Source organism: Scophthalmus maximus, chromosome 22, assembly GCF_022379125.1.
Source record: "Scophthalmus maximus strain ysfricsl-2021 chromosome 22, ASM2237912v1, whole genome shotgun sequence".
NCBI lineage: Eukaryota > Metazoa > Chordata > Actinopteri > Pleuronectiformes > Scophthalmidae > Scophthalmus > Scophthalmus maximus.
This window is the reverse complement of record NC_061536.1, coordinates 1768605-1783871: the sequence shown is the minus strand read 5'-3', so window position 1 is coordinate 1783871 and position 15267 is coordinate 1768605. Positions and strand designations below refer to the sequence as shown.

General features: G+C 43.8%; 1 protein-coding gene across 1 annotated transcript in view; it reads left to right on the top strand.

Annotated features, from left to right (window-relative positions):
* Positions 1–15267, top strand: part of csmd2 (CUB and Sushi multiple domains 2) — a 232902-nt gene that overhangs the window by 161941 nt on the left and 55694 nt on the right. The window contains exons 33-39 of the mRNA XM_047330254.1: positions 1045–1158; positions 6221–6316; positions 6949–7152; positions 8164–8288; positions 11647–11743; positions 12668–12772; positions 12993–13111. Of these exons, the coding sequence (XP_047186210.1) occupies positions 1045–1158; positions 6221–6316; positions 6949–7152; positions 8164–8288; positions 11647–11743; positions 12668–12772; positions 12993–13111 (860 nt within the window). The remainder of the gene's footprint in view (positions 1–1044; positions 1159–6220; positions 6317–6948; positions 7153–8163; positions 8289–11646; positions 11744–12667; positions 12773–12992; positions 13112–15267) is intronic.

The following is a 15267-nucleotide window of genomic DNA, read 5'->3' as shown; positions in this document are numbered from 1 at the left end:
CATGCTCAAACATGCAAAAACAGACACAAGCATGTTTTACTTAATCGCGTCCTATTCATTTGAAATGGCACCAAACAGCAGCGGCCGACATGAAGGGTATGTTACTCCAATCTTTTGCATGTCGAGGCTCGGCCCTCTTCCAAAACGGATGGACACTGATGTGTGTCTCCTTGGATACTGTCGGCAACGTATTTCACTCAGTGAAGTCAAAGTGGGGGAAGAAATAGTCCACAATTGCATTCTTCTGGAGAGTGACACTGAGGCCAAAGGCAACGTGCTGTTGTCGTGCAGAGCCGCGGGGGCTTTTTTGTCTCCATTCTTGCTGCTTCTCATTAGGCTGATGAGCTTTTTCCCCCTCAATGCAGAGCTCAGGTTTGGTGTCAGTACAGCCACTGGCTTCTCTTATCACAGGTACAGATGAGGAGAGGGAGAAATTACAAACTACTGAGGATGAGTACGAGATGAGGGATGTTGAGTCATGTTGAGCGAGTGTTCGTCAGAAGACAAGTTCCTGCCATCACAACTCTGTCTCCTCTGCCCCCTGCCCCTCTCCCTCATCCTCTCCGTCCCTCCCTCTAACCCTGAAATATTGGCCTCAAGTAAACTACACACAGATTGGATGTGAAAGGGCTGAATGTACTCAGGCAACAGCAGCCGTGTTAAAAGGATGAAAGCACCATAGTGGAGCTCGGGCTGCACATTGCACAACAGATTGACTGTCATTGCCAGAGCGTTTCATTTCACTGACAAGCCATCTAAACCCAGACAGGATTGCTGATCTCCCTGTGCAATATCAGTTTGTGGCTGCGTTGTCATAGCTGCTGGCATAATCCACCTCACTTTTCTGTTGTTGACATGCTTTTGGATGTGGATCCTCCAAAGTACTTTTTCTAGAGATTTTCTTTTTTTTTCTCCAGATTTTTTTCTTGTAGATTTTCTATGAAACTTCTAATGGATTTGAGAGTATTTAGTGAGTGAGTGTGATTCAGTTACTAACTTTTGCTAATTTCAGTCAATTGTCTGTCCCTCGTCTGTCTTTTCTAGTGGTCTTCAGTCAATTCGCCTTCTTCCAGACAGCTCTGAATGACATCGTGGAGGTTTATGATGGAGCGACGCAGCACTCCCGCGTCCTTAGCTCCCTGTCCGGAGCACACACAGGTACTAAAACACAAACACATGCAGGCACACGCTTGTACAGCTTTTAATTTAGTCTTCGGTAACATTGTGTTGCAAATCAACAAATGTGATTTTATGATTTGATCTCTCAGCCGCTATTTTGTGACGTGGCTGGGGACTGAATGAAATGTTGTATTAGCCATATGCCTCTCATATGGATCCAGTTGAGACAACTCGGAGACAAATTGCTGACCAAGGCAGAGCTGCCGTGGCTGCAGGTGAGCTCCAGTGAGCTGCAAAACAAAAACACATCAGCTGACAGGCTCAAGAGGAGGTGGATGCATACATACCTAAATTGGTATTGGTGCACAAACACACATCAGGTCTCAGGATATATGCGTAAAAAAGAAAGAAAAAAAATGCACACAGTCACACACACACACACACACACACACACACACACACACACACACACAGATTTCCTCTCTTTCTGTCATCAAGAAAAACAAGGCACATTTTCATCATGCGCACCTGAAACAAAGCTACATTGACGTTACGGCAGCTATTAAAGATGGTCAATTACAAACTCGAAACTTTGTTACATTAATCATAGTGTCTCAATTGTTTTCTGCTAGCAGCTGTTTATTCACTACTTCACTGAAACACTGAAACTGTTGGATTTTCTTCTTTTTTGAAAATGATATAACACAGTTGATAACAGTTGATTGCACGGTGGTTTTAGTGGTGAGCGCTGTCACCTCACAGCAAGAAGGTTCTGGGTTCGAATCCTGGTTCAAACCAACCAGGGCCTTTCTGTGTGGAGTTTGCATGTTCTCCTCGTGTATGCGTGGGTTCTCTGGCTTCCTCCCACAGTCCAAAGACATGCAGAATTGGGTTAGGTAAATTGTAGACTCTAAATTGACCATAGGTGTGAATGTGAGAGTGAATGGTTGTTGTCTCTGTATGCTGCCCTGTGATAGGCTGCCAACCTGTCCAGGGGGTACCCCGCCTCTCGTCAAATGTCAGTTGGGATTGGCTCCAGCCCCCCCCCCGCGACCCTTAAATGGATTGAGCGGTAGACGATGGATGGATGGTTATGATACAGTCAGACAAACTGAATTTATTCACATTAATAACGTCATTTGCGTGTAGTTTTGGTGAGAAATCCCAGTTTCCCATGAACAGCTTCTGGCTGTGGAAATCTTCAAAATATTAACCATTAATGACAATGTCACACTCCAGTAACTATCCTTAGGTGCTGCCTCGGTACACTGTCTAACACTTCTCAAACCAAGTGCAAATCTTGCAAAACACCATGATTAAAAGAAAGCAAATAATATTAACATGATAAAGAAAAAGCGAGACAGAATTAAATGGCTTGGGTATTATGTTGCATGGTTAACTGTAAATACTAAATGGAATGAATAAGATCTACATAACACTTTTCTAGTATTAATTAGCACCCAAAGTGCTTTACGGTAAAGTGGCTCGCCCAAGGACACATGGACTCGAGGAGTCGGGGATTGAACGACGGACCTTCTGGTCAGCGGATGACCCGCTCTGTCTCCTGAGTCACAGCTTCCCATTAATATATAATGTATAAATATATCTGTGAAAGCTTTCCCAGCAAAAAGAGTTATTAACTCTCATGTTGACCAAGGAAATTAGTATGACAACTTATAATAAATTAATAATAAATGTCCTTGCGTACTTGCTGCTGGTACATCTTAACACTTAAAAGGAAAAGACTGTTGAAGTATTCATTTCAATTGCGCAAATGAAGTTCCGACACACAAATGTAATATCGCATCTCAGAACAGTGGAAGTGTAGAAAAGTCCAGGGCAGCTTGACGAGCAACATTTGTCTGCAGCTAGCTGTAGCCAGTCACTCGTCAGAGATCCAACTTTTGGCCGCACCGGCTTGATAATCTCCAGACTTTTTGTCAACAGGTCACGGTCACACCCACAAGAATGACAAATCATAGACGCTAGCTTCTAGAGACAATATCCTACTGTGGCCAAAAGAGGGCAGTGAAGTACAAGATCAATGCAAACAGGCAACATCAGATTCTTAATGGCACAGGAAGATGTTCTTAGATGTAAGGAGAGATATCGCACCCAGCATCATTCTATTCTATTTTTAACTTTTAACCTCCTGGCCAATCAACGCGTGTTTTGCTCGTCCTGATGGCACGCCACCGATGGGAAGGATCTTCAGAAGACACAAGAAAACAGTCAACTATTGACTATTCCCTTTTCCAAATTAATGAGGTGACCTTAACCCTGTCCAGACGATGCCCAACCAATCCTGCTGATATAAGATAGTGTAGAAAAGCAAAATGGATAACAGTTGCACATTGTGGATGTGTGGATGTGATAAACGCCCCGGCTGTGTCGATGGGGCTACAAAAGACATAGTTTGAGAAGGGACGGCTCAGTGTTTAATGAGTGTGCGAGTGTAAAGGTGTGTGAGTTTAGGGCAGCTCTTCATCTCAGCCTGCCCCAGCCCTGTGGCTTGACAAAAGCAAAAAGATTACTTTGGTTTGTATCCAGGGCAGCCTCAGAAAATCCAGTTTACAGCTCAATAAACAGGATGCTATATTAACTGCGGAATCCTGGCGGCAGGTTCACAGAGCTCTCTAACCAGGCATGGCAGAGCAGAGCAGACACACTTTGGCAGGGGAAGAGAGACTTTTAGCCCACACACACACACACACACACACACACATATACACACACACACACACACACACACACACACACACTTACACACACTGAAGAAATTAGTGCACATAGGCATATTTAGCATGAATAAGTGTGCACTTGCTTCGACTGTGCAGATGCATTGCAACTCACAAATCCACTGACATACACAATGCAAGCTTGAAATTCCCCCACACAGTGTGAATACATTGTACAAGCTGTCATTACGTGGAGTAAACATATAATCAGGTAATGAGCATTTAAGTGGTCGGCAGGAAATTATTTTTGTGAAGCATGGTAAACCTCAGGATTTATGAAATACAGGGTAGTTTGCTGTTTACACTGACCTTGAAAAAGCAAATTACATTAAAGTAGTGAGCATATGGCATTCCACAGTATGTTTTCAACACCATACAGCATATACCTGTGAGGCAAATCACTCTTTATAAAGAAACAAACGGTATCAGATGAGAGGAAAGGAAGAGTCGAATAACTGCACAATAAAGGTGAGAATTAGAAAAGAAAAGGAAACAGCATGAAGGCAGAAGGGACACAAGGATCGAATCAAGAAATCAAGGAGACGTATCTAAATGCAAATTTCTGAATTGTTTAAAACAAAATCCACTCACTCTGCCATCAACTGTGACTGTGGTGTCCATTTTTCAGTCAACTACATTGAAATCCGACCACTTTCAGTGTGCTTTTCTCGTGCAAGCAGGCTGCTGAATCATTTGCAAAACATGTATATTCATCGAATGATAAATTCACTTCCTGAAATCCCCGCTGGGCTAACTCTGTTTTTTAATTCTAAAACGGGACTGTTAATCTCTCGTACATTGTTCCCCATGACTGATGTATGTGAAACAGTGCACACCAACAACCACCACCGAACTCTGACTATGAATTCCAGTCTGTCCTTGCGAGGCTTTCACATGCGCCTGCGTAGAGGATCTTCTTCCGGCCAGAGGGGTTGATCAGTGACACGCTGACACATGTTTGATCGGTCCTCGACGAATACCTGCGCTGCAGAGCAAATTATGAAACACCGTCACCATGACAGCACACAGCGAGGGCCTCCTCTAATAAATTACCCAGCATGCCTCGTGATCGTACGGTGGACCTCGAACAATTTGGCGACTGCCGTTGGGGCTATGTGAGGACACTGCGCTTGAGACGCACGAAAACAGGAGCAGAAAAACGGGACGGACTCGGTGACACACAAAGGCAGACAGACACATGTTGCCTCTGGGGTTAAGCACGTCCGCCTCCCACCGCAGTGTGACAGCGAACATACACAGAGTAACGACATCCACGGCAGAGAGCCAGTCAGCTGCACACTGAGAGGAGGACAGGGGCAGAGGCGGAGAGGCTCACACTTTATTTCCTCCGCTAGTTTCCCACCGCAGCAGATACGCTGCGTGGGTTCTCTCGTGTTTAATTACACTGCTACGCTGATGCTGATGAGGACAGTGGGGAATACAATCAGTCATTGAAGTGACAAAATATACTCTTGCTGAATTTTATTTATATTGATAGTCAGATACTGTAGGTTCTTTGGGGGATTATGCTTTAGCACACATAGAGCAGTCATGAGAAGCACTGAAAGACTTCGTTCCCTGGCAAATTTTCAGTAATGAAATGCGAAATGTACGAAAATAGCATCTCGTAGACCAAACCTCACAAAGTGCTTTACGTTTCAGATAAAAAACTAATTTCCATCGCACAAATTATCTATGCAAATAGCTCAACAGATCCCATTTAAAATAAAACTCACTCCCCCATTTAAACGACGATCAGCTTCTACCAAAACCTGGCAGCCACAACAACAAAACACCCTCGGCCTTTAATTTGGACCGATGGGCCGCCCCTGAGCCCCGGTCAGGTAACCTCAGAGTGCTGTCTGTACCGTGTGCTGTTACAGCTTCCTGCATGTGAGCGAGGGCTTGATTGTGCAGAGTCTCACACAGCAGGTGTTGCATCCAACCTTGACTTTGATTCGGCGTACGTCGCGCCCAGCCAATGAAGGAAAGTGATGGGAGGTGTGATCTCTGTGGGTCGTTCGCTGCACTGTTTGAAAGCAGCTGCAGATTCTCCTGTAATGATTTGTCTATAGGGAATTTGAACTAAATTAAACATGCATTTGAAATATTTGTGAGCTGGGAAAAACAACTCATGCAGGTTGAGTCAGGTTGACTCAACCTCCATTTCAGGTTGAGTCCCTGAAATGGTCAATGACATTCCACATGTGAATATTTTTTACACTAGACCGATGAGAGGAATATCTTAACTTCATAGGTGATGAGATGGTATATATGCATCGCTTTATGCCCACACAAATAAAATGAACTGAGGGCATCACTTTAAAACACATCACTTGTCTCCAACTTTTTCTTCATCTCAGGCGAGTCGTTGCCATTAGCAACCTCCAATCAAATCCTGATTCGCTTCACCTCCAAAGGCCAGTCCAGCTCCAGGGGATTCCACTTGGTCTACCAGGGTAAGTGCGTAAAACACACCGATGCGCACACACACACATAGAGACAAACAAACAAACATATCGTACTGCTTTTTTTCTTATGGATATCCTTGGTTCGTCTCCATAATAGATGATGATTTTACAGAGGATTTACCTTCAACCACTGGTTCAGCTGTGACGTGCGTGTGTGTGCGTGTGTGTGTCTGCGTGTGTTGGCTGAAGTACGCGCTATGCAGCATTAGCACTGCAGATGTATTGCAGTCTTTTGAAATAGTTCATCTGTTCGCCTATCAGGGACTCTCTCTCTTCAATTATGATTTGCCTTTAAACAATGAACTGTACCAGAAATGACATTTGCTGCAGATATCCAAAGGCACTGAATAATCAATTTAATTCAGCATTTTATAATAAGCTGAAGAAACCACAAGGCAGAGAGAAGCTGAATACCATATTATGTATTTTCTGTAACTTGGGACTCATTGACACTGATAAATTAGTGCTATTTATAGAACAAATATAAGTCTTTTGCAAGCACTTTTTTTAAACAATTCAACACCGAAGAGAAAAACAGCCTTATATACCGTTAAAATGTTTCAGGTAATGATTCAAAATCAAAAAGCTTTCACCTCATATCCACCCGTATCTCTCCACAGCTGTGCCACGGACCAGTGCCACCCAGTGCAGCTCCGTCCCCGAGCCCCGGAATGGTCGCCGCATGGGCAACAACTTTGCTGCTGGCGCGGTGATTCGCTTTGAGTGCAGCCCGGGTTACGTGCTGGAGGGATCGAGTGCCATTGAATGTTTAACAGTTCCGAATGCGCTGGCACAGTGGAACAGCTCCATACCCAGCTGTATAGGTAGGGCATGAATGCTCAAACACACACACAGACACACACACACACACACACACACACACACACACACACACACACACACACACACAAACACACACACACACACCCAAGACAGCGTGGTTGTGTTTTTGTGTCCTTCTCTTTTTTTGTTAGGGTCTTCATTTCATTTATTCTCTCACTCTACTTTGTCGTGTGTCTCCTTCTCTTCCGAATGATTCCTTGCATTTAAAACCCCTCACTCCCAGGGCCCTTATTGCAGGTCCCTGCTCGAAAATGACATGTCCAGAATGAAAAGAGTATATCTCTGCTACTACAAGGTCTTTATGAATAATCTTGGTATCTGTATGAAGGTAACACTTGTGAGATTCAAGCGGAGGTGTTAAAATCTGTGTATATGTCAGAGTAAATGAAGATGGAACACAATATAAATGAAAGATGTTATGGTCGCCTGAAAAAATCTCAGGTAAAAAAAAATCAAAAAATCTTGTGGCTCTGACACAGATGTGAACTGCCCAACACAGTGAGATTCAGCCATGCAGTACGCAGATAGCAGGGGCTACGGAGGGTCCCACACACACACATACACAGTGATATTACATTTACATACAGGCACGCACCCGACACGCAGCTTTAGCAGATGCTCCTACACCACCACCAGATGTGTAAATGTGCGGAACAAGCTGGGAAGAAGGTGTCTACGTGTTCATATGTTTCTCGCATGGCCAGGTCGATCAGACCTGTAGGTGTAGTCAGGGAATGCGTTTCCACTGCGGTTGTGTTTTAATGATTTAAATTCAGTGAGTCATGAATTCCGATATTTCTTTTTTGCCCAGTATACCAAGGTAAGATGATAAAATGTCTCTTTTTTGTTGGGAGAATATATTTCTCAGTCTTACAAGCAGATTCACATCTGCTGTATGTTTGAGGAAAAAGATTAATCAACGCTAACATATTCATTTCAATGTGCAAACTCATGCTTGCACCTAACCACGAACTCACCTTTTCCCCCTACAGTTCCATGTGGAGGTAATCTGACCCATAGGACTGGCACCATCTTATCTCCTGGTTTTCCCGAGCCGTACCTCAACAGCCTCAACTGTGTGTGGAAAATCACTGTTCCTGAAGGATCGGGAATCCAGGTTTGCCTCCTGCTCGATGGCTTTGTAATGATCAGGTTATGCAAAAATCTGTTAAACCGCGCCTTAATCACAGACACAGATTTTCAGCTGTGATTCTTTAATGTCAAACACAAAGTGTAAACTCATTAATTCGGCTAATCCATCCCAACCACTATCCTACTTTTCCAATCCACATTCAACCCAAAACTCCATTCACACACGGTCCAGAGAAGAAACGTAAGCAGTGTTATGATGATAACGCAAGTCATGATATGCTATGAAATTAGATGGATTTACACTATGTATGTAATGTCTCTAACTCTGAGTGGGAATCCCTTCAGATTTGATGAAAGGGTGATTTTAATTTGATGGTCAATGGGTCAAGGTTTCAGAGAGCATGTTTTTTTTAGCCTCATGAATGTGACATCCATGGGCAGCGCCAGGACTTCTTTTTACGTCGTGGTCCCACTACGCAAGGTTTCGAATTTTTGGGGCGGGTTTTCACAAAATTCTTGGTGTTGCTTAGGTGTTGCTACGTCAAATCTTGGTGTTGCTGTAGCAGCAACAAGCTACCCCCTGGTGACGCCCATGGTGACATCGCAAGTTTGCTTTGGCGGAATTTCTTTAAATTTGAAACAAATGTTGAATTGGAATCAAAGATGAACTGATTTCAATGTTGTGTTTAAATGTCACAAGTCAAGGTCACAGTGACCTTACGTTTTGTGAACGGGATTTATCAGTTTCAGATTATCAGAATTCCCAGATTGATGGATGGATGGATAGATAGATATATAGAAATTCACAGTCTTTTTTTTTTTGGTTTAAAACAGGGTTAGAGCAGATAAAGAATCACTATGACATAAAACAAGTTTCTAGTCATAACTCGAGAATTCATGTCTTATACCTAATTATGACAATTTTGACGAAATGTGAAACAAATTTACATAGTATAAAGATTAAGTGATCAATAATCAACTTCCTTTTTTTCTTGCCGTTATTCATGTTCGCAGGAACAAAAGGGGAGATTGTGATTGTATATACAATTTTTTCCGGTCAGACAGTCAAAGGAATCAAATGATTGTATTCACTTCCAGCCACTAGCCCTTACAGCTCTGCATCGTCTTGGGGAAAAGCTCCTGTTGGTGATATGTTTTCTGCTCACCAACGGACCAATTAACCGAGTTACCAACAGTATGTCAAAGTATAGCATTTACAGTTCTCTGGGTACAGGAGAGCAGCTAGAGATTGACAGTCTATAGACTTTACAGAGGCTCGGAATTTAATTTGGCAGATCACTATACCAGAAAGTCAAGATTGCAGAACCTGAAATAAATTTGTATATAATTGCCTCTTAAATTACTTTACTTTTCTTACTTGGGACCTAATTTGGTTTGCATTTTTCCTATTCTTTGATGCGTGATGTGATGGAACCACACCACTGACTTGGGCAGGCGTCCCTGTCGATTGTCTGACGGAGAAGGTTTTAGGCTTATGCTTCAGCCGCTGTGGCTAATGACCTCGGTGCCGTCCCTCAGCTATTAGCTCCTCCACCTTAGCTGACTGTCCTTGCAGGTCAAAGACATAAGATGTGCCCACAGGCGAGCTTAGCATGCTCCACAACAGACAATGCATTAGCTTGGAGGTGAAATAGTGGAAGGATAAGATCGGAAAAACAAACGGCATGACACTGAAATGTGTCAGTACCAGACAATACAATGGTAAAGTTCTACACACTCATTTTCTCACTGCATCTAAAATACGAGGTGCTCTTTTTGTAAGTCCACTGTATAGATGGATCCTCCCTTGCCCCTGCTATTCCTCCTCCACATGATCTGTTTCACACCTTCATCCTTGTTCTCTCCGTCTGTCCCTCTCACTGTTGCTCGCCTTCCACCAGCTCGCGGAGACACATTAGATCAAAGTGTCACGATCCAGAGGAGAACTTAGAGGAGCGAGGTGCCTCGCTGGCACATTTGCCACGGCCCCCGTAATGAAAGATCAATCTGTGATCTGCCTCGTCTCTCCGGGATGCGCCAGAGCCCACACCACCCCTTTAATCGGCTCGTATCCGATCTATTACCATCGGGGGGGGGGGGGGGGGGGGGGGGGGGGGGGGGGGCAAGGACTGGATGTGAGAGGGAATAGAAATGGAGGCTTGTGAGAGAGAGAGCGAAAGACCGAAGGAGGACGCACACAATGCAGAAGTGGTACATCTGTAGCTCAACACGGAGGACAAAGATATAGTGGTTTAGCTTCCTTTCACACATTCACTTTAATTTGTTGAGTGCTCTGGCAATTTGACATATTAGGGGGGAGCGTTCCGCTTCCTGTGGTCAGCTGTCAACCACAAATATCCTTCCATTTGGCAACATTTGCGAGAGGGTTATTCTTACAGTGCGTGGTATCGTGTTTCTCTCAACGGTGGCAACTTTTGTTAGAATGAGTCCAAGTCTGCTGCTGCTCGAAGAATTCAACACCCTCTGAAGTCTAATGGTTTCCTTCATTTCAAACCCAATGACCACCAGATGAACAGTCTTCTCTAAGAGTGCCTTTTGGAAAAGAAAAGAAAGAAAGACACGTTGCTTAATGACTTGTGTTTTATTCCTGTGACAATTCTGAAGTCTCGCTGTCCTTCACGACTTTGATCATTTCAAATTTCCCCCTACATTACCGTGGCCCTGGAGTGCAAACCACAGCAACAGCAACTCACACAACACGACAGCAATCCACCACAACACAACGGCAACTCACACAACACGACAGCAATCCACCACAACACAACGGCAACTCACACAACACGACAGCAATCCACCACAACACAACGGTAACTCACACAACACGACAGCAATCCACCACAACACAACGGCAACTCACACAACACAACAGCAATCCACCACAACACAACGGCAACTCACACAACACAACAGCAACTCACACCTCAGGACTTTAAACAACACAAACAGAAGAAAAAGTTGATGTAGTTATCGTAGCTTCTCTGTGGCACTAAACACAGAACTAGTACAGAGGGAAGGTTTGAAGATTGTTGACTTTGGGATTTGGTGTCTCCGTCATGACAGGGATGTTGTAACATTTTAGTTAGCTTTGTTAGCACCTTGACATAGCCTTTCTTTCACAGAGATTTGTGATGTTGTCTTCTCCCACTCATTAATCTTCGACTGTTCAGCCTGACTGTTAATTCTTGGTTTCCCTTTACATGCACAGTCTTGAGTCTATTGTCACCGTTCTGCTCACTAAATCCCATCCTGCCTTCTGTTCGAAGACGGATGTTTTCTCTATTTTTTTTTCTCTCTCCCCCACTTGTCACTAATTGTGTTTTTCTGCCTCCCCCTCATCCGGTCGGTGTTTTTCCTGTTCCCAGATCCAGGTAATCAGCTTTGTCACAGAGCAGAACTGGGATTCACTGGAGGTGTTTGACGGAGGAGACAACACCGACACCATGCTTGGCAGCTTCTCAGGTACCGCTGTGAATGCGTCTGTATGTGTGCATTGACTTTCTTGCATATGTTAAATCTAAGACATGAAACAGATTTAGAAGAAACGCTCCTCTGCCAAAATCAACTGCAGTATATCGCTGAATCAGCGGTCACAGAGCAGCATCAAGGACGTGGCACACATACTGCATTTGTTCACCAGCATACACAGTGCTGACAATGGTAACCTCATTTGTGACAATGCGAAATTCAATGCAGAGAGCATGAATCCAGCTGAGGGTGTCGTCATAGGAAAGTTACAAAATTGCAATCTGTTTGAGCTTCGGCTGTTGAACTCTTTTCGTTTCTGCAAAGGTTGGACTTTTCTTTGCGGATTTGAAGTGAATGTTTGTTCTCAGTAGCCGTGTTACTCTCCTCATCCTGATTATACGGCAACAGGGAATTCTCCTTTTTTGTTTATGCTTGGAAACGGACCAAAAGTAAATGTGAGATGCACCGTGAAGTAAAGAGATGAAAGAGAAATGACAGGCTCACAAATCAAAGCTATTAAAACGACCAGCTTTTCCTCGTATCTGAATCATTTTTTTTTTTTTGTATTTGTTTTTTACTTTGAAAAGATATTTGTTATCTTCTAATATCGGCTGAATGCCCACACCCTGCAATAAACAATTGTAGCTTTTTGTCATGTTAAAGCCGAGAAGGTTGCGCTATTTTGCGCCTCCTCCCCCAAATACCCTGATGCACCTATACACATTCATTTATTCATGCATACATCTTTTCTGCCTGCACGCACAATCACACACACACACACACACACACACTTTTATATCGCCAAATTCAATAAGAAGAAGCTTTTCAGCTTTTTCGCCAGTAGTTTATACAGTTAGTTACGGTCAGCCTATGCTGGAGATGTCATCGCTAAACTCCTCTATTAATCTTCCCCCCAAGGCACCACGGTTCCGGCGCTCCTCAACAGCACCTCCAACCAACTCTACCTCCACTTTTTCTCCGATATTAGCGTGTCTGCAGCAGGATTCAGGCTGGAATACAAAAGTAAGTGACTAAACAGATCCTCTCCCTCTGAAACAACTTACCAACACAAATGAGGGCAAATAGAAGTACATTTCTTATGAAGATTTAATGTTTGTGTTCCTCTCCACATTCTGCCTTGCAATTTGTAATATTTAATCTCCTTAATGTTTCTGTGTTATTATTTTAAAAAAAGCCTTTATTTTCTTCACTCATCTTTCTCATTTATTCTGTGTCTCCGCAGCGGTGTCCCTGACCAACTGTCCAGAGCCCGTGGTTCCCATGAATGGCATCAAAGTTGGGGAGCGTCTTCAGATGAATAATGTGGTGTCTTTCCAGTGTGAACCTGGATATACTCTGCAGGTAACACCTGCCACCTGCAGATATGGTTCAGGCACAAGTGACCATAAAACCACATCAATGTTTATCCTCTCCTGGCCTTTGTCAGTGTTGCTCCTGTCACATTTCCTCGCTGTCAGTTATCTCCTCGAGCAGTGATCACATTGTTACGGTCGTGGATGAAGCTCAAATGTCAAAAAGCTGAAGTAAACTGGATGGACTGGACTGCATTGCCCCTGATGTTTTCACTGCTTCCTGTTTACAAGTTTATGTAGAAGTTATCTTTTCATTTTTGAAGCTTCAATGAACTTTATGCTCTGATTATGCAAATGTGATGAAATCAGTGTAAACAGATTTGCAGTAACAATTGGAGTACTTTGACCTCAGCTTTAATAGACACCAGACACAGGGGGTGAGCAGGTGCTGAGCTCGGTGTTTTGGGGGAAATTGTCTGTGCAGGTTTTGTAGATTGAGGAATGATTTGTTATGATTTGTCTTTCTCATCCACCCTGGATTTAATGATGTATGACAGTGTTCCCCTCAAATTCAACAAATAATTACAGCCCTCCAAAGACAGGATGGGTAAGTAGACAGGTATCCTCCGTAAGTTGGTTATAATTCATACGATGTGGAGCTGGTTTGCTATAACCTGGTTCTGGACTGTATTCTGCACATCCTCCATCGTCATCACCCGGGCCGCAGGGGACAGATGGTGACATCTGTGCAGCACACTGGATGCAGCAGCCGCTCACACAGATTCTGCCTGAACGTTCTCTCTCCGCTCTGCGTTACAACGTCTGGGACCGTCTCAGGACTGTGTGTTCCCATCAGCCTCCACTCCCCGTGCTCATGTAGAAATGCCAGCTTGGGTTTGTGTCACTCCCCACACCGGTGTTTCTTTGCATTCCATATTTGTAATCGATATTATCAAAGGGGGCACGGTGGTGTAGTGGTTAGCACCTTCGCTTCACAGCAAGAAGGTTCTGGGTTCGAATCCCGGTTCAACCAGGGCCTTTCTGTGTGGAGTTTGCATGTTCTCCCTGTGTATGCGTGGGTTCTCTCCGGGTTCTCCGGCTTCCTCCCACAGTCCAAAGACATGCAGAATGGGGTTAGGTTCACTGGAGACTCTAAATTGACCATAGGTGTGAATGTGAGAGTCTCTGTGTGTGGCCCTGTGATAGGCTGGCGACCTGTCCAGGGTGAACCCCGCCTCTCGCCCAATGTTAGCTGGGATTGGCTCCAGCGACCCCCCGCGACCCTTAAATGGATAAAGCGGTAGACGATGAATTAATTAATTAATTTGTCCAAAGGGCTATGATGACGCGTTGTGTCAGACGCGTCACTCAAACTCACTCAAGGAGTGAGTTTAAGGCGATGATCTCAAAATGTGTGTTTACGCAAAATCTAAATTTTGTAATCTCCAAGGTCTCCAAGTCAGCATGATCTCCATTAAAGATTTCAGTTTTTAAACACCATCTCCCACAGTATTTGCATTAGTGGCGTAATCAGGGGGAATTATTTACATGAGCCCACGTGACAAAAGTTATAGTCAACACTAATTTTTTTAAAAAACAACTTTTTATTGAACGACAGTGAACATCAGTTAACTTTTAAAATCCAAACATACTGCCGCTCTCACACTGTGCATATGTCACGTGGGCCAAGTTTCACAACATTGTTTGCTTTCCCACATTTTTGTTGTTGTTGTTTTTTACACTCCCCTACTAGAATGTCCACGATGATAAATGGATACGTCTGACACAGAGTCAATCCACAGGTAGATAAGCTGAGGAGGAAATTAAACTATCATCCCTCAAATTTGTCTGTATCTGAAAATCCTTATCAAACCATTGCAGTAGCAGCCTTTGATCCGGGAGACGTGTGAAACAGTGCAATAGTTCACAAGACTCCAGCATCACAGTGATGCCAGGCTTTCTCTGACTTTAAACACACTTTTTAGAAAACGGAGTTAGTCCGTTATTTCGAATCAAAATGAAAATGTAATCTTTTCCTTTTTTTTAATCATCATGGCGAGTTTATGTTGACGGGCAACGACAGGGCTCTCAGAAACAGGTCTGTTGTGTCGCTGACTTTGGCAGAACTGTGAACTGCTCTGTAATCTTTTCCCTCTCTGCGTCTCTCTCTCTGTATAATTATCTGAATATGCCTGTGACGCAGCC